This window comes from Ptychodera flava, chromosome 9, assembly GCF_041260155.1.
Source record: "Ptychodera flava strain L36383 chromosome 9, AS_Pfla_20210202, whole genome shotgun sequence".
NCBI classification, from domain to species: domain Eukaryota; kingdom Metazoa; phylum Hemichordata; class Enteropneusta; family Ptychoderidae; genus Ptychodera; species Ptychodera flava.
In genome coordinates this window covers 23,621,414-23,647,174 of record NC_091936.1, presented here as the reverse complement: position 1 = coordinate 23,647,174, position 25,761 = coordinate 23,621,414, and the positions used below count along the sequence as shown (strand labels likewise).

Genomic DNA, 25,761 nt, shown 5'->3' with positions numbered 1-25,761 from the left:
GCAGAGGGCGCTGTACGTACCAGTCGTCATCGGCAACTTTTCTTTGATGGCAATGCTGGTGTCCTTTGTACCATGCATACACGTGAAACTCTGCCTAGAGATTGCAGATTTCTTCAAAATACATTCTCTACTACCTAGAGTTTATGAAATAGCATGAGTAAACTTACTTTGACAAACATTCAGCGCACATTTACATATGGTGGTTCAAGCATTCCTGTGGTTGACACACATTTGCCAATTTATTGATACTGGTAACTCTCAGGCTGATAATTGATGGTAGATTTGTGTTCAAGAATATCTGCCCTAAGCACTCCAATAACACTCGAATAAAGAATGCAACTCTATGAGAAATGCCAAGAAAATGGATATTTTATTGAAGTGGTGTTTGCTATATACATTTCATATTTCCATATAAATTTCCTTGTTTCTGTTTCATATCCTCTAAGAAAGACATTTCTATGTAGTGCTTGTTATCAGGTAAGTCTACATCATGTTTTGTACTCACTGAAGAGCTCTGTTATGGCCCAATGACATATCCCCCGGGTTTATGTACAAACATTTTTTAGTACAAAAAAATTTTGTACTGCAAAAAAGGAAACATCAGCTTTCAACTTATCACTGTCCCAAAACGTAGTAAGAATGGCCACACTGATTTTGAATTTCTGCAATAAAGAATAATTTGAAGACAAAGACTGTAAATTTACAAAAAGTCGTGTGTTTGATGGAGATGTTGAAAAGAAACCCTCTTTTAATAACCAGTTGAATATGATAACACTAAAACTACAGACAAGAGTCTTCAGGAATATTTCTGTACAATGTCAACAGGTATTACTACTGTGATGCAGCAATGATCACCTCCATTTAACAAAGTCTGAGCAACACTGATGCACTTATCCCCGACTGGTAAAATGTTTTATTTTCTTAAATAATAAAATAAAATAAGTTGAACTTTAAAATACTGATCTCAACCGTACTAAATCAGATGTAATCTTTACACTGGGGTCCGCTCACTTTGTCTTTCACTTAAGAAAAGGGGGGCTGATTACAAGATTGCATTTCTGGCTCCAAAATCTCAAAAGTTGTATAGAACTGCCCTCAATCCAATCCACATGAAATGGGTATCATTCAGCTGGTAGACTTTTCTGCAGTAGAAATCTCCAGATGGTAAAACTCTGTGCTGGCATAAACTCCCCCTTGACCCTTCCACAAGCTATTACATCATCTTCTCCTTTAACCAATGGCTGTGAAGAAAAATATAGCAGTGGAAAATTCCATCACACTGAAATTATGAAGAATTGAAGCGGAACTTTCTAAAAGGTTGATCAATAGGCAAATCAGTGCAAGCCAGGGTTTGGAATTTTGCACATGTGCATTTTATGACTTGAAAGTTAGTGACACTGCCTACTGCTAAACTTGTATGAGATTATTTTTATTGGTCATGGCTATGGGGGTATTAAATATGAAATGTTAAAATATCTTTGCTGCTTGGATGGCAACTCCAAGTTAAAAATGTGTTCCCTTTACAGATACCTACAGTGTTCTTTAGCCATGTAAAAATCTAGAATTTGTGAGGGTGACAAACCACTATGATAGACTGTGTGTTACGTTTTAATGTTAATTTAAGTGCAGAAATGGAATGTTGCCTGTGTAGAAAATTAAATTTAGGTCATGTGGTTTGTACAAATGAAAATGTGTGCATTACTCTGTGTAATAGTGTTTTTTTTACTTGCCACTGTTATGGCTGATATCAAGGAACAAACTTCCAGTAGACTTCAAAGTTGTATATAAACACAAAGATCTCTGTACAGTCACAACAAGATGTATGTTTGTAATAACATGTATGTCTGTGTGGCATTAGGTCATTGAGTCTGTCAGATGACGAAAAGTTGGCATCTGGAAGTAATGTTTGTACTCTTTCAGTACAAGCTCCAACGCAAGATGTGACTGAAGCAGTAGTTCAATGTCTAGAATATGTCATGAAAGTTACAGCATTGTGTTAATCACCGTATACCCACACACCAAATGCATTTTTAATGTAGATTTTGTCACTATTCGATGTTCATATCACATGCACCTTATCACCACCAACTGAATATCCATGACAACCATCATGCCTGCCATCCATTACACATGCTGACATGCACTCATCAAAGAGTTTCTGAAATTCAGACAACTCTCCACGCAGAAATCCCTTGAGAAGGCACAGATGTTTGCGTCATTTACACATCACGTTCCCAAATACAGAATTTGAACCTTGAAATACGCGACTTCATTGAGTTGATGAGCCTTACTAACAGTATAGTGGCCACCACACCGATTTGTACAGTCAAGCTCCAACATATTTAGCAAAGCAGCTGCAGATGTTGCTATACTTTCACGTACACCATAAGCACCAATCAGTACAAGCATTGCTAGATGCATTGCTAAGCACACATCAGAGCCTGCATGTACAAACCATGAACATCAGGTTGACGCAACGATTCATATCAGCCACTGAGCACATTGCTTTCATGCAAATGACGCCATCTGCACATACATCGCAAGATTTCAACAGATTGTGAAAATAAAATGCAGGCAAAATTTCACACACATTAGTATCTTACGGAGCTTTTACTTAAAATCTATGGAAACTGAGAAAAAGAAACATTAAAACTGATAGCTGTGAAGCCAGTAGTAGCTAATTTGTTTTACCATTTTCATTTTGGTGTTCTACATTTTCATCAGGGGGATTAAGTTGCTCATATTCCCTGTCTACCACATCTTTGCCAACATCCGGATTATTTTCCTCAGCCTTCTCTATTTGTCCGGCATCATCCATGTAATTATCTGCCAGTTCTTTGGGTTTATCCTGGACAGCCTCCACCACATCTGGGAAGGTGATTTGATGAACCTCAAGTCAGGCCATTGTCAACTCGATGTGTAGTTTCATTCATTGAGTATTCAAACTTTGGTTTTAAAATTTTTAGTTTTGCTTCATATCTGTGGTATTTTCTATAACTGATCACATCTAAATGTGAATATTACAAACATACAGAATCTAATATTTATAATACGATAAGTTTCACAGTATATGTAAATACTCGTAGCATAAAATTTTATGATGATAAGTTTTGATCTATGAACTTAATAATTTGAGTTGATTTTGAATGGAATGGTTTATTGATGTATTTTGTATATATTTTGTAATATTTTCAAATAGACTTCAGAATGAGATATGAATGATGTGTGACATACTTGGAGCTGCCTCTATTGCTTTTTTCTGCACCACTTCTTTGGCGGGCACATGAAGTTTTACCTCGTCAGGAGCAGGAATGTGAAGTTTTTTCACATTGGGTGCGTTGCGTTCCGCTCTATCAGGGATATGAGGTGGATCAATTATCAAGTGGCGATCTCTGGGTGCCATCACCTCTATAATAAATTATTTATTTATTTCAGCATGTAATTCAAAAGCTTTGAAAGAATGATCATAATTTTTAAAAAAGCCTGCAAAGAATAGCCAAGTTTTAACTTGACTTACGATCCAAAAACAAGGCTGATGATTGTTTTTGAAACAAAATGGTATGACAAACTTCTTGAAATAACGCCGACTACAAAAGCAACTGACAATTGAAAGTACACTTTCTGTAAAACTGTGTAGACAAACGGAAAACTGACAAAATACAGGAGAAAGCTGCATTCTGAAAAATACCCTGCCTAAGCTCGGGTTTTGTTTTGGGGAAAAAGATAGAAGCTACAACTTATACAACTAAGTCCCTTTCCTATGACCAAAATGTGCTGATTAATAATAACAGTGATACATGCTCTATACCACAATGATGTTACCATTACTACATACCTCTGGGCAAAAAATATTGCTCTGTGAACTGTACCTAACTAAAGCAAATTCTATAAAATATACACCTATTCACTACACTAATATTCTCTATTTGTTAACCCAACCACTACCACCGTAGGTATTAGTAAATGCAGGAAGGTGCTTCAACAAGAAAACATAGAAAATAGGGAGGAATAACTTAAATACAGAAAGCAGAGTCTCAGTGACTGCAACTGAAAACAAAACATTTCTAGGGCAAGTCTCTAGAATTAGAAAAGTAAAATACATAAAAGCTATCATTTATTGAGGAAGTTGATAGAGATCGAAACAATGCATAACATGTGTAGCAATGCAAGCTAAACAAAGGTGCTGGAACAAAACTGGCAACAACAGACACAAACACATGCACACACAACTACACAACGTTACACAACATATGTACATATGATGTACAGTATACATATCAGGAGATACACATGTACAGATATTTCCACAGCACAGTCACACCCAGAAGATATACGACTTGGTATGTATAACATACAGCAGTGCAGACAAAACACAAATCAAACATGTAAACATTAAGACAGATCTGCCCGTTTATACAATGTAACAGCATTGTAACATCAAATGTGTCAATTTTGTACATAATTTATGTACAATCGAGATGAAAATGTTTTGGTTGAAAACTCATAAACTTGAACACGCAGACCCTTGCTTCTGATCCACATCTATCCCTCTGACTTGAGACACTCTCACCTTTTGCAAAATACGGTCACTTAAACTTTGGCGGTGTCATAATGCTGTTGTTTATTTTTTAGAGCATAACAGTAAGTATGACTACACCATTGTTGACTAGGGAGGACACATCACTGACAGAACACTATCAAGCACTGCATACAATCAAGCTAAACTGGCAAGGAAGTCAGCTTGCAGCAAGTACAGAAGCATAGTCTCAGCATAAATCACTTTTTGCCTTTCTATTCTTAATCCAGTCATACCGAGTACACAGAACACTGTCTTCTGAACAAACTATGGAATAATTGCTTCCTAGATTACTGGTGAATCGATGAAAGTTCTCTTCTAGACTTTTAACAAGATTAACCCTAACAATCTACCCATGTCCATCCGTATATCCTACCCTTCCACCCCTATCTCCCTGTATATAGATCCATCCACCCTAATGGAGATAATAGGACTGAACCAAAATCTGCAGGTGAACTGGTTAGAGAATGAATCTCAACATTCATATCAGAGAGATCTGAGACAGTATACAGTATCTAAGTACAGTTCATTAACGACTTATCTCACTGACAATAACATAAAGAATAACTGCATATAACTTACCTTCTGCAATTTGATGATATGAAAAATGTAGATAAAGAAGGAACAAGAGATGCAGAGAAACCACAACTCCTGCTATTATCAACTTTTGACTTTTGCCGTGAGTTCTTGAAACATAAACAGTAATCTGAAAAATTCGAAATACCAAATTTTGATATTTAGAAACTGAAATGAACAGCATTGAACTAGAGACAGCTTGATGACACTGATCTGAGCAACTGACAGTCAGACAATAACATACCATATCATTGACATTTTACATTTTCAAAGTGACCTCTTAAAAACAACCCAAGTACATGAAAACAATCTATTGTATAAATCAAATAACAGCTGGTTGTTTACAACAGTTACTTCGAATCAAAGCAGAAAAAAATTTGTTGTACTATATGAGAAAGTAGTAAAACAGAAACAAACAGCGAATAGTCTCTTACCATTTTAAGAGCTGCCATGCCTGATACTCCAAGACACAGTGTGTAGAACAGTAGATGTGATTCCACAGTGTGCAGTACAGTGGTGATAAGTAGCACTATACAATGGCTTGTTAAACTGTAACCCTACAGTAAATGGAGATAGAATTCATCAAAGATGAGGAAATAGCAGGGTTTTCACACTAAACTCACTGAAAATTTTTTGGACCTTTGAAAGGATGGTCTGAAATTCCAGGAATTTCCAGGAGCAAATGAGCCCTGAACTGATGTCTCTCTACTGAGATATGTGGTCTAATCAAACTCTAGTTTTTAAAACTTCGCATTGTTCAAACACAAAAAAGTGAAGTTGTTTAATAGTTAAATTTGAATGGTGGCAAAATGAACATGGTCAAATTTAAAGCTCCCTTGATAGATGCTAAAGCCATCTGTACACCTGTGATTGCTGTAGTCATCTTCCCCCGCTCAACCATGTGATTAAAATCATACTATCTATTCAGACTGCCAAGCACCAGTTGTAAACTTTCCATAAAATGCCCTCAACTTACTGTTAGAGACAAGACTTGGAGCATGGTGATGTGGGTGTTACAGACGTATGCCAGCATGAATATCAGTCCTGATGCGACGATCCAATACCCAAAACATACTCCAAATGCAGTTCCCATCAACGTACCTTCCCTCTGTGGTGATTAAAACAAAATAGACAAAATATCAATGTGATGCCATATTAAGGATGAAATCAGGTATGGTCAAGTATAGATAAATACTGAGACACAAAGTAAAATTAAAATACTGCTGAACTCTTGGCTCACAATGTGCAGAAGAAAGAGCACTGTAAGCTGATAACCAAATATGGTGCAAGTACAGGACTTCTTGATGTGATATTTTCTTTGCCAGATATTTGTAAACTTCAGTTGCACATACACTTTCCTTCAAAATCAGAGCTTTCCTTTATAGAGTCACCTTCAGAGAAGTGTAAATTATGGTCTCAGAAATGGAACATGATGAAACTTATTCATGGAGATGCCTTTTTCCATCATAGATAGGATCTGTTTTACTGCAATGTAATATAATTTCTATTATACACTGCCATATTTATTTCCTTGCACCTGACATTTGAGCAAACTTACCACAACATGCCCTGATGACTTCATTCCCATCAATATGACAGCAACTAGTGTAAATACAACCATCAGTGGTCCATACAGCTCACTGGCAACTTTCTGTCAGGATACAATCAGCAATTCATTGCCGTCAGACAACCAGTGTACTTTGTCAATAAAAGCCTGTCTGTTGTTCATAAGATATCATGTAAAATCTGACATTTACGGTGTAAAAATTTGGTTGAGATGAGAGTACCATAGACTGAAAGATCTGTCGCTCGAGGGCGCTCTCTACAGGGAGCTTAGAGAGCGCCCTCGAGCAACGGATCTTTCAGTCTAAAAGTACAGTTGCCAGTTGCCTACTTAGCGCCCTCTACAGTTTGTTATCGTTCTGTGATTACAATATCTGGCTGTCTAGCATGTCTTCCAACACACTTGCATATAGCAGTTCTCTCTGAATGTTTCAATTCATGACCTAATGATTGTACCCCTGTAGCTGTTGTGTTTGCATATTTCATCATGCCAGAGTCTTGTCAGCTAACTACCTGGTACGAACAGACAATGACCATCATAGTTATGATATGAAGGGCATTTGGAGATCAGGCACAGACTCTGAGCTTAGTGGATTAATCAATAGAGGCTAAAATTATCTCAAATAGATTAAAAATATCAATATGCAAGTATGAGTGAAAAATAAGCATTAGTTTGCTCGTATTTGAACAGCTGCACTAGTTTCTCTTGATAATTTTTATGTTCCCAAGAGATCTTCAACATGTGCCATAATATATGTTCATGGCGGCTAGATGATCTAACAAATAAACTTTACTATTGGGGTGAAATCTAGATTTATATCTACAGAAAACACAACTGCAATATATTGTAACATAACAAAGAGGATTATGTCTGTAAATTTCACATACCTGTGGATTTCCCGTCACTTTCTGTGGTACAAAGGAATGAATTAATCTGAAACCACGTCAAAGGAAATAGAAATCATCTTGTGTCACTTCAAAACAGACATGAAAACAGTAGACCTAGAAGCATTGTGTATGTGACGCAACCATTTCTTTTTTTTAATCTAGTATGATTCGGATGATAGAGTGTCCAGGAAGGACTGTATGAATGAGACTGGGAGACTTTGTCACATGTGTACAACAAAACCATCAGTGGCTGGATTTACCTGTGTACAACTTCTTTTGGCTCAACATCAAAGTAAGGTCTGAGTATATCTATATTTCCATATATGTTGAAGGCTTTCTGTGCTTGCTGCTTTCCTGCTTGCCATACCTATCAGAATATGACAGCTCTTAGTAATTCATGGTTCTTAACTAAAACTAAAACATTGTCACATCTTTGATATCAGTTATGTGTCTGTAATAATCCAAAGAGATGACAAAGATATTCTGTCTAAGAATGAAATACTTCATGGCGCTTTTTTATGTTATCAGTACAGTTGACATAAACCACTGACACATGTTATCCTTTGTCTATCTATTTGCACTTGAGTGCTGGGCAACATTTTTTACACATCAGTGTCACAGTTTAAGTTCTACAAAATAACTCTCACACCGTGATTTGAAAAAAGCCCTACATCCAATACCCCTTAGCCACAGTGTAAAAAATTTTACTATAACTGAATCATAATATCTTGCCTTGCAATTCATGTCTGTCAAGATATGATATGTAACATGGCTCTGAGCAACGAACACATATCATATCTTGACAGATATGGTTGAGCAACGAACACATATCACAAATGTTTGCCTAGGACAGAAATGTCAAGCCATGGCCACATTGTACAATCTGAATCAAAAAGGAGATAGCAACCCAACAGTTTACTTACTAAAGTGGCAGCACTGCTGCTGATGAAATCTCCTGTTGTCTGTCCAGACTCTTCATCGTACTGGCTTTGATTCATACTCTGACTGAATTCATCAGTGTCACCTGTGCTTGGTTCATCGTCATCAAGGGTGCCAAGTTCAATGACGGCTGAACCCTTGTTATTCTGGAAAAGGTTCAGAATGAAGAGAATTGCAAAAGTTTCATCAAAATATTTTCATATAATTCACCAAATGATTAAAACTATAGGATGGTATTAAAGAAAGAGTATTGCTATAAGCATTAATGAAAATTACTGAATTGACTTTGTACCCAGGAATAGTACTTTCTGATCAGAAGTTACGGTGCTGAAGACGTTTTTACCAAGTTTTGTCCTGTTTTCGGTTTGCACTTTAGGGTATAGACGAACCAGGCATTGTACATGGATACAATAGCGCTGTTCACGGTTGCAGGTTTAATACTAAACATATCTGCACGCATGCAACATTGGACACTGTTTGAAATGAAGACAAACTTTATCAATGTTGCATGCAGCTTGTACTTTGAGTCATGAATATGTCTTTTAGTATTCATTGTTACTCTAGCAGTCGCCTACTAAGATGTATTTTAGTCATTCTTGCATGCATTTCAAAAGCATAATCTAAAAATTCGGAAAAATGTTTATTTTTGCATATTAATGAGAACAATGACGTCAATTGTGAACAGCCCCTTTGCAAAGAGCTCATTGATAAGGGATGTACTATGTAGTGTTGCCAACATTAAAAAAAAATGTTATACAAAGACACGGTCCCTCCACAAACTGCGACGAAGATAAGATCCACTACGTAGGTTACTACCTTCATTAATGTGACTGATTCATCCAAAACAATACACATAAGTGGTTGTCTAAAGAGTGGTTGTGTCACTTGTGAACACATGATTTAGTGTTCTGTAACTTTTGGTGACTTTTTTCTCTCTCTCTGTTTCATTTTACATGTTACATGTCAACTACAATTTCTTGTTCTACTCCCCATACAATATTGGGATACACAGCATTGAAACTTGTCAACACAGCCTCTACCTGTATAGACTACAATTCACATAACAGAGCACTTCACACCTACATGCTGTGTTGAATAGTGGGTGTTTCAATTTGCTTTTGGGAGTAGAACAAGCTAGGACTTGATGTTGACATACAAAACAGAAAAAAATGGAAAACCATCAAAAGTTACAGCTAGTGGCCTCAGTATTATGCCACTGGCACCCTTTCTTTACATTCAATGACATTTCTGCATTTTATTCAGCGTCATATTCCGTCAGTCTAATCATGGATGTAATTTTTTTTAAATCCATGGTCTAATCTTGATGACCATAACTTATGGCTTAAGAACGAGAAAGGTATGATATAGAAATAAAATCAAAATACTACACAAAAAGTGCAACTCATAATCACTCCAGCTCCACAACTATACTATAATATGTCAGATAGTAAACTTATTTTACTGTGAAAAGTAATGCACTGGCCACGTCACAACATCGACAGTACACTTGTTACAACGCGTTCGGAAATGGCCATAAACATGACGCAAACACAAAAAAGCCATTCTTCGAAACGGTAATTTCTTATTCCTCAATAATAAATAATGTCAACATCTGAAGTGAAATAAACAACTGTCATTTCTACCTGTTCCGAGTCTGTGTACCAACTCCCTGCGTTGGCAGCCATTTTCGGTTTACGACTATCCTCTTTCGCAGATCTAATTGGCAAACCTCATATTTTGAGTACAGATGACCGTTCTTATAATTGAATAATTAATTTAAGCTATTTGCAAAAATTAAAAATATTTGTAATTAAGTATTGAAACTTACATATATATCCAAAATTCCAAGGATAAACAAATAAAAAACATCATGTAGATTAATTCTCTGTCAGAGGATATATTCACGCTGTGACCTTCTGCGCGACCTAGTTAATAACAAGGCGGCACTTTCGAACGAACAGTTCGCGGCAAATCTGTTCTGACACTTCACTTCCGTGTACGGAAAATGCCTCTACACTCTCCAAAATAAGGGTAAGGTAACAGTACTGGACTTTCTTACTGTAATAGTAGAATTTAATTTCTTTGCTTTTTATTCGATATCAAAATGGATTAGATTGACAATATGGCGCGCCCTCGCTGTCATTAACATTGTATAGTACGTTCCTCGTCCGAACACTATCGAAGGTGAGCACTAGTAGTGCCATCGAGTCTGTGTGCGACCTCCATGGTAGAGCAGAATACCAACCACACTGAGAGCTACAGTCTGCGTAATCCGTTCTCCAAATCATTGCCTGGAGACTGCCAGTGCCCGGAGCATGAGCAACAGTCCTGCCATGGAGGCTTTCCTACGCTCTGTACCTCCATGCTCTTTCAAACAAATGTACCAATGTTAAGACTAATATTTCTAATGAAGGTTTCACTAATGATGCAGAACATGTTGAATGTCAAAGGTAGGGGAATGGATCCCAGGGATCGAGTTTGTTGTTGTATGTAAGACGATTATGAAGGTGTCGTAACCTTTTGTTTTCCATTGAAATTGTTATCTAGTAAGTAAATTTCCTGGCAAGACAATCTGACGCCTGAACCATCTCTTCCTACGTCCATGGTTTAACCCTTTCACCCCCAGTTTCCTGTGTACAGGTCCAACTTTACCATAGAAAGCAATGGTTTGGGAAAAACCATAGTGGTGAAAGGGTTAAAGCCGCACTTTTCAATCCCAGGTTCTCGCATTAGTGGAGTTCTCCTCCCAGTCAAACACATGGCCAGTATGATGTTTGATTTCTATAACATTAATTACACAAACTAATCTCAACTTTTGTCACCTTTTGCTAATCCTGCAAACAGAGTTTATGCAAGCTTTTGATTGACGGTCGGTTCAAATCGGCAACGGTCATTGATTCCCCACCACAAACGCTCGAATTTCCTAAAAAAATGTCTTCCAGTCGCGTTAAACTTTGAATACAACCACAGAGTTCGATCGGCAGCAACTTCAAGCTGACCGCTTGGCAGTCTGTCTGTGTTTTTGCGGCCGGGAAAAACTAAAAAGTGGCATTTGCTGGAGCGTGTGCCCGCGTGTTGCCTGTTTGGTGTCCACTTACACAGTGAACGCCGCCATACCTTGGCGTCCTTTTAAAGGGAGGCTCCGCCTTTAAACCCATCGCTCGCGATCCCAGGGTCCGGGAGGGGCAATGAATAATGAATGCAAATCAATGTTGACATCGTGTTGCAGCCAGTATCAGCTTAGATAAGAACCCACTTTTGCAGGAAATCCTAATCCAGACAGTTTTATTTGAATACAAATACATATATATATACTATAAGGTAACAAAAAACCAGACGATATTACAAAAAGATACGGTAGTTTTTACCGTGATGTTCGTTACACTCAGAAATCGTACAGTACCGAGCTGTCCAAGGCCAACCGGGTACACTGCTGGCGTCTCTTGAAGACATCAACTCAACAGTGCGTTTAGGTTTCAGTCCCAGCAGTATTTCAAATTTAGCCGCAAACGGACTCGAATGTAATGTTGTAAGACACTGCTGTTTGAGACTGTTGCCTTGAAACGTTCGGAGAGCCTGTGGATCACAGTCACGACTGTACTATGGATGAGATGAACAGTGCGGTCAGTTTCGTTCCGCCGGTCACGATCGATCATGATCATGCCGTGGTTCGTGTATATTATATTGATGGCGATCACAGGTGGGAATCGTTCAGCGGGCCTTGGATGAGCCATCATAACATTAACCATAAAAAGCACATTTTTGGGGTCAAAAAGAATTAGTATACCGACGAAGTTAGGGTTCTGCTTCTTTCGGACGTCGGCATTTCACTGATGTAATGGGCGATATTGTTGAGTTCCAGTGATCGCACACTACCGGGTTGAAGCGAGCTTATGACATAGTGTAGGCATGGAGGCGAGTACACACACATACCTACCTTCTACCTCATGCGAATTGTCACAAGCATAGTCTCATAAAAATATGAAAAAAAATTTCGTAACTAAATCGCGGCAGTGCAGTATGCATTCGCCCGTTTTCAGGTTTGTATCTATTGAATGTTGTTTATTTGAGGATTTTGTTGCATTGTGTATATCGTAGGTGATCCAGTGTACACAGCAAATGTTTGATCATTAGCACCTCCTGCGCGTCACTTTGTGATTGACAGCAGTTTGAAATGATCAACGGCTATGTTGTCGACGCCACTGACTGCGTACAGAAACGAAATTTTCATCAATAACTCACTTGAAACTGTAAAATAGACAGTATTTCGCTCACAACGCTATGTCCAAAGTATTCACGAAAGGTACTGTGGTGGCACAGAGCTATATTTATCTGCGTGGAAAAGATTTATGCCAGTTTTCTGGAGCAGTTGCTCGCGTTGCTTCAATGTGTCAGTCATTCAAAACAATGAACCCACTGAAGTTAAGCTGCCTTTTATACCCAAGGAATGGCTTTAAGGCAGCCATGTGTTAGCCTGGGTGCTGTAGGTTTATGCCCTGAGCATGGGCTTATGTCTATGCCATGGTCATGAGTAATGTGTGAAAAGATTTGCATTTGGAACACTACCTGCATTGGTAATGCTTATTCTCAGACAATAAGCATGTAAATTCCCTTTGTTTATCTATTATCACTTGATACAACAGCAGGGTGTAAGTATGAAACATCAAAGATACAGTACAAAATGTGCATACTGTAATGTTGAACAACGAGAACCACAATATGGATTGAAATAGAATTATGATTTTTGATGATGGTGTAATCCAATGTAAAATCATTGCAATTTGCATCATTGATTGTGACTGGCCAACAAAACATGTTATGTCTCCAACCTGTGTGTTGTGATATGTCCATGGTACAGTACCATGCACCATAGCATTGCTAGGCTTCATGGAGGATGATACTTGTGACCTTGCATTCGCAATCAGATACGAAAAGATCAGAAATTCTTACAGACAGAAAATGTCATTGATGTCTGCACAAGCAGCACATGTGTTCCCAGTTGCCAACTAGCCCCTAACATAATACCAGGAGCAACAGACCGGCACACGTTCATTGTTACAGAGACTCGGGATGTGTTGAAGTAAAGTTTGAACCACACAAAGCATCTCCAGTCTCATAGATCAAAGTTTATTTATGGGAATATCAGTGAGCATGCATACAGAATTAGAGGTACTAAGAACTCCATCAATGGTACTTTTATCTGGTGATGCATTCTTAAATTGCTGTTTTAAAACTTGTGTACTGCAAGTACTTGACATGTATGCGGTATGAGTAGGATCTAAGTGGCAGTGGCCAACCACACTTTGTATCAAATCTTAGGAATTATAGCATTACTGTTTCCAAATCTCCAATTCACATATCATGGACAGTCAGACAAATTTCAAATGAAGGACATGTTGTATTTTCATGCTTAAGCATACACACCACAGACAAAATCCTTAAGGTAGTGAAAGACTTAAACTTTTGCTCAAACTTTCCTTAAAGACTTTTTCCATCATTCTCTTTCAAAATCAAGAATAAAAATCGGGGGTCACTGCACAAATATTGGTACTAGAGAAACAAATAACCCAAGATTTATGGATATTTAATATTCAAAATGGTCGCCATCCCTGTGTTAACTCTATGGAGAAAAATGAATTTTTTAAATTTCGAAAAACTAACGAGGTGAAGAGTTTTCTTATACCAAGAGCTTTAAAATGAACCCTCACAAGTGGTTTATCAGAAACGAATTGTAAAAGTTTGAGAGTCCGAATATCTGTCTACCGAGGCATGTTCTACCTTAATTTCATTATTTAAACAATGAAGCCAGCTTTACTTAAAATTTCGTAAACAAATTACAAGATTTTCTCTCTTTTATGGCCTCAGGAATTAAAAAAAAAACTGTAGCAGCTGCCTTCTTAACATCCAAACATCCAAAAACCTACAATGTCAAAGATATTTACAACCTAACATTGTAATGTATCACAATTGATTTGTTTTCAGATCATTGTAAAGAAAGATTGTACTGAGAACTTTCTGACAATGTCATCCAATGAAGAACAAATGGAAGTTGACCCTGGTGATGATGAAGATGATGAAGGAACTATGTATGATAGTGATGAAACACTAATTGATGGTGAAGAAACAGATTATGACAGTGAAGAGGACCAGCCAGGACCAGTAATACACCAGAGAGGTCAGTCAGAAAGGTCTGTACAAGTGAGAAATGAAACTTTACAGCAGGCGAATGAAGACAGTGACGCAACAGAGGTACATACGGATTATGATGATGATGAAAGTGAACAACCAGGTCAGGCTCAACCAATAGCCTCAACCAGTGGCACTCATCGAAACAGTGACCAATCAGAAAGGCCGATACAAAGGGTCTCTGTACAAGCAGGAAGCATTGCCCAAAGCAACAGCCAATCCCAGGACGAAGAAGGAAGTCAATCAATACTGCCTGTTGATACACTGCCACGACTTGACCAATCAGGTGTCAGAACCGAACCAAACAGTGCAAACTTAGCACAAGCAGCAGTCAGGGTAGACTCTCAGAGATCTGATGATGTGCCAGGTCAAAGTTCAAGAGAACCGAGGAACCCAGCTGTCAATCTAGTTGGTGCAAACCCAGTAGAAATAGATTTAACTCAGGTTAGTCATTACTGAAGATCACAATGCTCCAACAGAATCAATAGCATAGAATTTAATTTGAACACAAATCAAAGCAGTTAGAAAGAATCACTTAATCTTAAATTGATATGGAAGACTCATACGGTAAGGAGTCAACATTGACACAACCTGCACAGCAGCAAAAGAATATAATACTTACCATTTGTTAGACTATGCTGAACATTTGACTTAGTTTATAATGTATCTGGTCAAAAAGGCTGTAACACTAAGCAGTAAGACTGTTTTACCAGTATATGTATTGCTGTGTATGTAATCTGAGTTCTGCAGTCTGACACAAAGCCATTCACTCATTGTCCATGTATATACACCATGCAAAAATAGTAAGGCTCCATTCAGAAAGTGTGTTTTGCCTTCCAAAAAAGAGTGGTCTTTCAAATGTTTTGGCCATTTGATATTTGTTGCCACAAATCAGCACAGTTACCTGGCAAAACTGCAAAAACCAAATCGCACCTTGTCGCACAGATTATACATGTATATGCATATGGGGATTCAGTGACATGGGTATGAAGATGTTGGTCTTTAGTAAAATATCTGGGGGCTAGACTTTTCCATAATGTGCATCATCAGTGATCATGTATTGTATCTTGTTTCAGGATGAGCCAAGGCAAGCGCCAAGGCTACCAAATGTGCACATTCAAGCCAATCTCAGTCTGATAAACACTTCACTTCAGTCTCCCAATAACTTTACAACACCAAAGAAACCAATCCCAGAATCTCCAGAGAAGGATGATGAAGCTGAGGTGAGAATTGATTTGTGAATTAGTCGTGAGAATCCAAACTCAAACTCTGAAGGAAATAAATGATATCTGTAAAGTTGTTGAACTAATAGTAGCTAGCCATATTTACGTATAGGATAAAGGCCGAGTACGAGGGCTCTTCTGGTATATAAAGTCCAACCCAACGATAAAATGTCGAGGCCGCAGGCCGAGACATTTATCGTAGGGTTGGACTTTATATACCAGAAGAGCCCGAGTACGAGGGTTTTATCGGACTTAAAAACTATCGCCCCTTTACTGATATATTTTTGTTTTCAATGTGTTTACGTCAACCATCCGCTTTGTCAATGTAACATGTTTAGGATATGAATTAAAACTTTTATTTGTGAAATAGCCTTCCAATGTAATGGAACATCCTATAAATGCCCTAGGGCACATTAGTTTATGTTTGTACCACTGCAGATTTTGTGTTGCAGCTGGTTTCCACTGTATTACCAAATTTGAATATTAGGAAAAAAAATGTACCAGATGTCTACAGAATATGACATGTTCACTTTTGATTGGACAGTACTTTACTACGGCGCTGTCATTCGTTTCTGGAATTCGGTGACCAAGGCTTTACGAGTAAATAAAACACCCTGAATTGAGCACTCTGATTGGTCAATCAACAGTAGATAGTTTTTAATTGCAAATAAACCATTTGTCAATGTGATTGAAGATGTGAACTTTTAGGTATTTGACAGTCACCTCAGCTTTGCATATATTTGCATGATACAATAAAGAGAAAATTGAAAAAACTACCATTTGAACAAAGCATACAGGCATGGTTACCATGGAGTAACTGAGATACAGGTTACCAAATTCTGCTTGACTTAAGCAGCATCGAAGGATTCAATGCGCCCGCAAGATTGCTAAGGCTGGCAGCGGTCCAAATGTGCGCATTATTGCACGCGAAAATCGTTAGCGTTTACATATTGTTCTAGGTACTATCTTCTTCTGCTGTTTTGCAAATGTTTAAAAGCTTTAAAGTGGCCGACTTCCATTTTTTGAAATGAATTTTAGCAGAATAGTAGACACCTCCAAGATAAATAAGGCTAAGCATGCGTTTTAGAAAATTCTCACTAATGCTTTAGATATGACAAGAACAGGATCAAAAATTGTACAAAATTACATTGCCATTTCAAACTTAGTGTTTGTTTCACGGCTGACCAAATCTATGCCTGGGACTGTGAAGGAGTATGTCAAGTATCACTACGTAAAATTCAGGGGATTTTGAGCAAATTTGGAGTAACTGAATCTTTTGAAAAACATGCTGTGATAATCTGCATATCTATGACGTCACGCATTCCATGACCGGGAACCATGCATCTTCTTGATTTTGGTGCCGTTGTTCTGCATCTTCGGGTCAATAAATGCACAAAAACTCTTAATTTCATGGATTTGACATATTTTCATTAGCAACCATTGACTAGATACTTGAATCCTTCTGTATCGCCTTAAATGATCACGTTCGGCTGTCCTTGGAAATCATGGGAATTCATGTACAAAGGATTGACAGTCATAGTATTTGACAATGTTGAATTATGTTACTCTAATTTCTAATGAAATTTTGTTTCCTTTGTTTTTCTGTGTTGCACACAGACCTGTTCAATATGTTTTGATTCCTGGACTAATTCAGGATCTCATAGACTGTCATCCCTGAAATGTGGACATCTCTTTGGTCAAAGGTGAGCCAGTTATCAGATGTAAATTTACCATATGGCCGTATGCTGATAAAATCAGTATACTGAAACAGTAACTTAGTCATACACTCATAATATCAATAATATCATCTTTCTCTCCAAGCGTTTGAAGCATTTGCTTCTTAAGATGTTAGAGATGCGTAAAAAACTACTAATTTATCTGTTCAGATAGATTTAATATTCATGTACAGGAAGCTGAATGAATTGCAACAAAAACTTTTTTCTTTCTGTGGAATTTTATAGTTGCATTGAGAAGTGGTTGAAAGGTCACGGCGGAAAATGCCCACAATGCAATGCAAAAGCCAAGAAAACAGACATCAGGGTTCTGTATGCCAAGGCTGTCAGGGCCCTGGACACCACGGAGAGGGACAGGGCCTTGAAAGAATTGGAAAAAGAAAAAGAAATCAGACGCAAAGCAGAAGTGGAAGCTGCTCAATTGAAAATGCAATATCAGATGGCATTAGAGGAATGCAATAAACTGAAATCACAGCTCAAGGCTCATGATAGGCTGATTTCTTCTCAAAATAGGTAAGTTTTTCAAAGTAATGAACAATATTGTGCATCAAATGTTACTGCTTTATTGATAAGTAATCCTATAACCAGCTTGCTAGAGTTTGAAAGAAAAGAACATTTACCCTTAATGTGGTTGACAGTAGTGAAATATAAAATTGTCAGGGTAAAGATACCTTGGCAGTTGAGGTCTGGCATGATGTTATCTCCATTTGACCCGAGAAGAGTATCAATCCTTTGAGGGCTAAAGTCAATTTTTGTCACCTTCAGAAAATATACTCCAGTCAATTTTTTCAGATTTTTGTGAAAATTTTGATAACAAACTGTAGCAATGAAATGTGATGTTCATTTGGTCCAAAATTATCAAAAAATTACAGAAAAATTCATAAAAATTGGTAAAATTGTTGCACTAAAATTTGGTGGGAACAATCACAGTACTCAAAGGGTTAAAGATGTATTCATTTATATTTGCAGACCAGGGCCTTCAAGTTCCCTTGAACAGTCTTCCAGTACGTACAATGGACAGTACAAATTAGAGAGAGTCATTACAACTTCCCCAGTAAGTGTTCATTTACCTGAATCTATACATTTTGTTATTCAGTTTTTGTCTGATGTTGTTTTGTCATTTAAAATTAGTTTGTGTTGCAATGCTTTTTTTTCATTGGTCAAACGTTGTGCTTTTACATTTAAAGGCCCAATAGCTGTATCTTTTAGCATTATTTTTGTGATTTTACTTCCAAACTAAAACAAATTTGTACTCATTCAGGGGTGTTTATATAAGTATAATAAACTGTCCACTGGGACTGCATGTGTTATTTTGAGCAAGGTAAATAATAAACCTTTGCCCAAACATAAAAAAAGCAAAAAAGCAAAAACACTGTATGTTATGCATATATGCATTGGAATCTTCAAAGAAACAACAGAGTAGTCCAATGTAATGCATAATTCTGAATGTATTCCACTGTGACATTATATGCTTTGTTTTCTTTGTAAAATTACCAGTTTTAAAAATGGCGGGAAATCAAAATAACAGTTAAAATTTAATTTACTTGTCAATTTTTCAGTAGTAAAGGCTATATCCTTTAAATTGTAGAATTTAAAGAAAACCAGAGAAAATAGAAAGCCTTTTTCAGGTCCACAAATTTCAAGAGTTACAGCTACAGGGGCTTTAAACTACTAAATAACCGATGTGATACTAGTATCCAGGTTTTCATATAGTCTTGTCAAATGATAAGTGTCAGTGTGCATACTCACCTTACAGAGAAACATGTTGAAAAAATCATAGGATTGCGTGACAGCACCTGTAGATGTTCCAGGCTCTATTTGAGTAATGATTAAGCACAGTTTTGCCTGATATGATGGCTTAACCCTATTTTCTGTTTATCACTCCCATATTTATTATTTTACAGAATGGTGGTTGTCGTATCATGGCATTTGACCCATCACATAGAGTACTTGTTGTATCCATGCCTTCTCCAAATCAGCTCTTCCCAGGTTATGGTGTCAAAAAGGTAGGCTGTCTGTTTTGCAATACTACACAATCTAAATCAGTGAGTAACACTTAGTAATAGCAACATCATTGCTCGCGTCATTGTAACTTGAGCAATTGCACCAACTGAACTGTGAAAGACCAATGAAGTGTATTTTTCAATATTGAAGTCTGGTAGCAATATTTGGACATACAAGTGCGGGTGAAAACATCAAGAACAGATACATGTAATTCATTTTGTCCAAATACATGCCATCATAGTCATTCACAAAAGCAACAAATGGTAGCTACATGTAGATTACGTAAAGTTTTACATAGTTTAATTTGGTTTGGTTTGGTGGTACAATGAAACCCAGAAATTGACTACCACAGTTTTTGGAATGAAATCTGACAAGCACATGATTACTGATCAAAGCAGTAGACACAAAGCTGTATCATTTGTGTGTCATGTTGTTTCAGTTTATGAATTGATTTTGAAACAAAGGGAGAGGCAAGCAAATATCTTTTCTTTGGAATCTCTGATAACTACCAACCATGTTCGCTTTCCACTACATTCTGACAGTGTGTTGATGAAAGATGTTTTTAGTGTCTAGCATTTCACTGTAAATCCGTGGTATTTATTGAGCAAATCAGTGATACACTTGTCTTTCAATTTTTGTATCTATCTGCTGAATTGCAATAGTAATATCTCATTTCGCAATGTCACTCATTGCTCATTTCCAGATTAGCATGTTAGACATGAAGAGCAGTCAGTACGTTACCATTCATACCAAGATGTTGAGAGATTGTTGTTTCAACAATCGACAAGACGGCCTTCTACTTAGCACTTCCATAGACAAAACCGTGAAAATCACCAGTCTCCTTAGCAACACAGTGGTACAAACGTAAGTCATCTGTATATTTTATATTTCTCTTAACAAGAATACCTCAGCACTATTATATCAACAAAATTAATTTCTCATTCCATTGCCTAATATTCATATATTATGAATGCACGCAGGGGACCACTATCCCTACCTACCTATTTGGTATAATAATGAAAATAACAGTAACTTTGTGCTAGATTTTTTGTTTCTTATCAAATTTTTCATGCAAATCAGATTTTTATACTTGTACTGGTCACAAATGAATATTCATGTTAAAAAATACTTTAGGATGACAGTACACAGTGACATCTATCACCAACTCAACTTTGAATTGCTTATTCACATTAACTTTTTGTGAACTCAACTGCATTTCAAAAAATCTCAAACAAATCTTTCCTTCCTGTCTCTTCTTTTAGTAGAGATATTTGAATATGTCATATGCAGCAATAATTACTAATCCTGGTTGGTGTACATTTGTTTGTTCACACAGTTACTCATGTAATGTACCGGTTTGGAGCTGTGCGTGGAATCTGGACGACACCAATTACATTTACGCTGGTTTGATGAACGGTAGCATTGTCATGTATGACACTCGTAACACCAACACTGAAGTTACCCAGTTCAACAGAGAAGGCTCAAGGTGTCCCATTGTGTCTCTTCATTACGTTCAAAGTAATGTTGATTCGTCTTTCAGGTAAGCTGTTTTGTGATATTTTCATGATTTCATTTTGTATCTCACACCGTTTGCATAATTTAAACTTTATGTTTCACTTCGCAGACTCTTTATGTTTGAGAAGGACACATTGTTACATAGAGGGGTCCTATCTGTGTCATAAGTACAATCATAAGAACCCTCAATCTTACATTCCACATCACAGGGAGTCATGTTTAGCAATTGCTAGGTAATCCATGATTATAGACTGACTACATTCAGTTAATTTATTCATTGCGTCAATTTAAATACATAGTCTGCCTTTCCTATGTTCATGCTCCAGTCTTGTTCAGTATTTCTCCTATATGGTTCATTGAATTCATTAACTATATTTTCAAATTTCTTGATACCTTCAGATGCAGTGGTCTGCTGTCAGGAACCTTGGAAGGTGCTCAGTTCTGGGAGAAGAAGACTGCAGCTGAATACAAACCTCACATACTGCCTTTAGAAGGTACAGTTACTGTGTTAAATGTATTTTGCCTTCTGTCTTTATAACTAAGATTGTAGTTCCCAGCCTCCATGTCCCTGTCTCCTGTTCATATCTAATGACGGGGGGAATGTGGGTTTTGATAATTCAACGATCATCTGACTGCCCTCAAATTTAAGATATCCACATGCATGGTAAACACATTGCAACACAAATTTGAAAGCTTGTGTTGAAAAATTCAAATGCTGTCCCCCCCTTTTTGCTGTGTATGGCCTAACCTCATCTCTGAAAACAGACTATGCCAATTCACACCCTTTGACAGATACAGACTGACTTTGGCACTTCTTTGCTGTTTCTGATACAATACACCAGGATTGTTACCTTGAACACAACTTCCTCACAAGTCTGTTTCTTCGACATTCTGTTTTGCAGGCAGCTGTACAAATTTATCATTTGAATCAAAGACAAGGCATTGTCTGGCCTCGTTCAGACCAGGTAGACAACATAACACAGCAAGACATGTGGTGAGTAAATCAAACTCAACAATAATGAAAAGAAAGGCACATCTTTCATACTAGATGCATGCTGTTGTGCACGGTAATGCATACAGACATCACTGTGCCTTCTTGAATAATTTGAAAGCTCCTCTGACTTGAAAGCACTCTATTGGACTCAAAAGAATTTGACATTTGATGTAGAATGGTATTCCTAAATTGATTCAAAGAATTCAGAAATCTTAAAGAAGGTAGGGGCCGCATTGATGAACATTAAGGTTCGTATGGGTTTGTCAAAAGATGCTGCCTGTGAAACAGGAATGTTTTGCGTGTTACTTGATTAGTTCAAAATAGTCGGATAGTCACATTATCACTTACAAAGCATGCGAGGATTTGTCTCATTCACTCATGTCAATGGTGTGTGTTGTTCTCACACCCACAGCACCAGTTAAACAGTGAAACAAGGTTTGTTCATCTCACAGAAAAAGGTTAATATGATAAAGTCACTGTGGTCCATCAGTGGCCTTTTATGCCATTATTACACACCCTTGGAATCCCAAATATACGTTGCCTTGGGGCTTACAATCATATTCCCTTGAATAACATTGTTTTACTCGAATAGCGTTGTTTTACCATCATTTTTCACAGCTTTCATTTCCACCATTGCATTTATAGAAAGGAAGGATTTCATCTTGGCAACAGAAACAAACCTAGTATAAAGTAGATCTTATGTGTCGCAGCTCAAAAACCAGTGACCTAATGAAACATATTTATTATAATTTGTTTGCATTATCAGATGTGTGAGTTACAAAATGTACAACTTGATGTCGGCGATAGCAACAGCTTGACCTGTACATGTAATGCTGTACAGACATTCTATGGTGGTTCCAGTATGAAACTCCTCACCAGATCAAGGCTGTTCCAAAATCCTGCTGATTGTAATAAAGTACTGGCCTGTGCTGGAGATGAATCTAGCTTATCGGTAAGTTAACAGGGCTTTTATTGTCTTGAACTTTTTCACTGCCATTTCCCGGACAGATCCATCCAGCCCTTTGCAAATAATGGCGATGTACTAAAGTGAGAGAGCCAGAAGCATATTCATCAATACATTTTAATGGTAAGTCTACCTTCACTGTCAGTACCTCAGATTACTGACTTAAGGTAGCTACATACCTTTTAGACACTTTCAGATTTTTTTTTTTTTCTCAATTGAACACGTCCCAAACCCCATAAAGTATACATTTTCTGAAATCCTGATATAGAGCTATCCGACCAAGCACACAGTATACGGTCATTATTTGCATAAGAGTCACGTGACAAGCGATTTGCTGAACCTTGCGAAAACCGGTTTTTCCCGCCTTATGCGAACACGCTGCAAGATTTCCGGTTGGAATTTCTTCATTGACAAGCCTTGACAATATCCTTCAAAACCGTGTCTGCGATTTTTTCCGGAGGCTCCATTCAAATTATATGGCGTGATAATTAAAATTCCTTGAAAAGCACCTTCATCTAACACCTTAAGAGCGCATTAAAAAAAAACAAAGCATATAAAGAAAATCCCAGACACGGTTTTGAAGGATATTGTCAAGGCTTGTCAATGAAGAAATTCCAACCGGAAATCTTGCAGCGTGTTCGCATAAGGCGGGAAAAAACCGGTTTTTGGAAGGTTCTGCAAATCGCTTGTCACATGACTCTTATGCAAATAATGACCGTGTACTGTGCTTGGTCGGATAGCTCTATATCAGGCTTTCAGAAAATGTATACTTTATTGGGGTTTGGGACGTGTTCAATTTAGAAAAAAATAAAAATCTGAAAGTGTCTAAAGGTATGTAGCTACCTTGAAAATAACTCACTGAATTGACAAGAGAAGAGAAAATGAATTTGATTTGCTCTTCTGTTTTATAGTTAGTTCCAGAGGACCACTGGAGGCACCCTCTGGAACTGTTTGTTGTACTCATGTTCTTTGGACATTTCTTTCTTTTCATATTTTTTTTCATATTCTTTTTCATATTTTTAGGCCCATGTGTGGGACGGCAGTACTGGCTCTTTACAACAGAAACTTATGGCCAATGGACCTGTGCTGGATGTGTGCCCATTCAGGCTGAATAACCAACACATGCTGGCAATAATGACAGAAAAAATTGTCAAAGTCCACAGATGGTCATGAACAATCTGCCAATTGACTGTATTTGAGTTTCGCTGACAGGGTAACAGTATGGGCAGGAACTTTACTGATGAGTGTCACATGAACTCACCATGAAGGAGATCAATACTCATAGCTTCAGTATCCATCAAATGTGGCACTGTAATCATATCACACTGGCATCTCTCAAATATGGGATATTGACTCCCCATCCTGAATGACAAGATGCAATCAATGGATTAGGTATAAACTTCATGATGTATTTCAAATGGACAGCATGTCCAAAGTACTAAAATAACTATCGGTATTGCTGAAATAAGAAATATCAGAAATGCTTGCAGATCAGTAAAAAAATATTGATCTGAAATGGGAAGAATTGTGATGTTATTGTACATAGCAGTTCATTTCATGGTGATGTAATATTTTCTGTTATGTCTTAGCAACCAAGATTATCAAACGCATGATTTGGTGTAAATACGTTGTTATATTCATTGCCATAAAGCGTACAGAATGTGCCATGTGATTTTTGCCGTATTGTGTGATCCTCTCACCTATATTTCATCATTTGAACACGTTAGCGCTGGTATACAATTTAAACAAAGAACATCATTTTTTCATGGTGCTGCATAATGCTTATTTCATTTGTTGGGTAGATTTCAAGGGAAACGTTTGTCCTATAATTAATACTGCATTTACGTTTGTGCTTTCCACTTTCATTTCAAATGATTACTATGGTAGATGAACTTTTTTACAAAGATAATAATAAAGAAAGAGAAATATTTGTGTACCCCATGTACATTGTCATTTTTTTACAAATTTTACTTCTTAAGTATAAAGCAATCAATCTACTGGCAAGCTTTCAACGCCAGCAACTTTGCAAAGAATTAACATATCCTGCCATGTTGGTCTTGAAGTACCCATCATGCAAACACAATATTACGAGGAATAAACATGCTATACCTTTTCTCTTGGGAGAAATTGAACAAATGTTATATGCCGAGTTTTTAGAAGAAACCGAGAATTTCATGTGTACATTTGCCCATATACCCCCTGGTAATCCCCAAGATTCTTTATGCTGATGAATGGAGTGATATGATTTACTAATTAGTGAGGTTTCTCAGAAATTGGAAAATGATATTGTAAGTCCCAGATTTTGATGTTGGATCAAGATTGGTCAGTATGTAGATTTCACTTGCCTGAGAGATTCCTGTTGATGTGCAGGGGCTTGAAAGGTTATATCCGATTGGTAGATTTTAATTATTTACAGCAACTTAGGGAGTTTGAAACTAAGGCTACTGTATAGCTGATTGGCTGTTTGGAAATGATTCAATAATGACAATTATATTCAGCCAACAAATAAGCTGCCAGCTTCTGAGACTGCATGTTGCCCAAAACTCATCTGATGTACATGTGTTTTGTGACAGGGCAGATCTTTAATATAGATCCAAGTC

The 25,761-nt window shown here is 37.3% G+C and overlaps 2 protein-coding genes across 2 annotated transcripts; one reads left to right on the top strand and one right to left on the bottom strand.

The window, feature by feature from the left end:
* Positions 1-351: 351 nt before the first annotated feature.
* LOC139140417 (protein YIPF3-like) lies at positions 352-10,323 on the bottom strand. The gene is made up of 11 exons (XM_070709642.1): positions 10,186-10,323; positions 8,527-8,688; positions 7,864-7,970; positions 7,604-7,649; positions 6,711-6,803; positions 6,129-6,260; positions 5,587-5,709; positions 5,159-5,282; positions 3,235-3,408; positions 2,692-2,868; positions 352-1,241 (listed from the first exon to the last, which is right to left on the bottom strand). Exons 1-11 carry the CDS (start codon positions 10,225-10,227, stop codon positions 1,231-1,233), a joined length of 1,191 nt encoding a protein of 396 aa, XP_070565743.1. The 5' UTR covers positions 10,228-10,323; the 3' UTR covers positions 352-1,230.
* A 129-nt stretch (positions 10,324-10,452) lies between these two features.
* Positions 10,453-25,096, top strand: LOC139140416 (E3 ubiquitin-protein ligase rfwd3.L-like). Its single transcript, XM_070709641.1, has 13 exons — positions 10,453-10,573; positions 14,525-15,172; positions 15,805-15,951; positions 17,569-17,654; positions 17,913-18,197; positions 18,654-18,738; positions 19,589-19,690; positions 20,392-20,552; positions 21,025-21,228; positions 21,603-21,697; positions 22,106-22,197; positions 22,964-23,149; positions 24,185-25,096. Exons 2-13 carry the CDS (start codon positions 14,564-14,566, stop codon positions 24,332-24,334), a joined length of 2,202 nt encoding a protein of 733 aa, XP_070565742.1. The 5' UTR covers positions 10,453-10,573; positions 14,525-14,563; the 3' UTR covers positions 24,335-25,096.
* Positions 25,097-25,761: the final 665 nt, after the last annotated feature.

Excerpts from the sequence above, each read along its gene's own strand:
- LOC139140417 (XM_070709642.1), bottom strand. The coding sequence starts at position 10,227 with ATGGCTGCCAACGCAGGGAGTTGGTACACAGACTCGGAACAG. Across the intron at positions 7,971-8,526 it reads GCAGCAGTGCTGCCACTTTA|GTATGGCAAGCAGGAAAGCA; the intron begins GTAAGTAAACTG and ends ATATTCTGATAG. Across the intron at positions 3,409-5,158 it reads ATATCATCAAATTGCAGAAG|AGGTGATGGCACCCAGAGAT; the intron begins GTAAGTTATATG and ends AATTTATTATAG.
- LOC139140416 (XM_070709641.1), top strand. The coding sequence starts at position 14,564 with ATGTCATCCAATGAAGAACAAATGGAAGTTGACCCTGGTGATGATGAA. Across the intron at positions 15,952-17,568 it reads AGAAGGATGATGAAGCTGAG|ACCTGTTCAATATGTTTTGA; the intron begins GTGAGAATTGAT and ends TGTTGCACACAG. Across the intron at positions 23,150-24,184 it reads GAGATGAATCTAGCTTATCG|GCCCATGTGTGGGACGGCAG; the intron begins GTAAGTTAACAG and ends TCATATTTTTAG.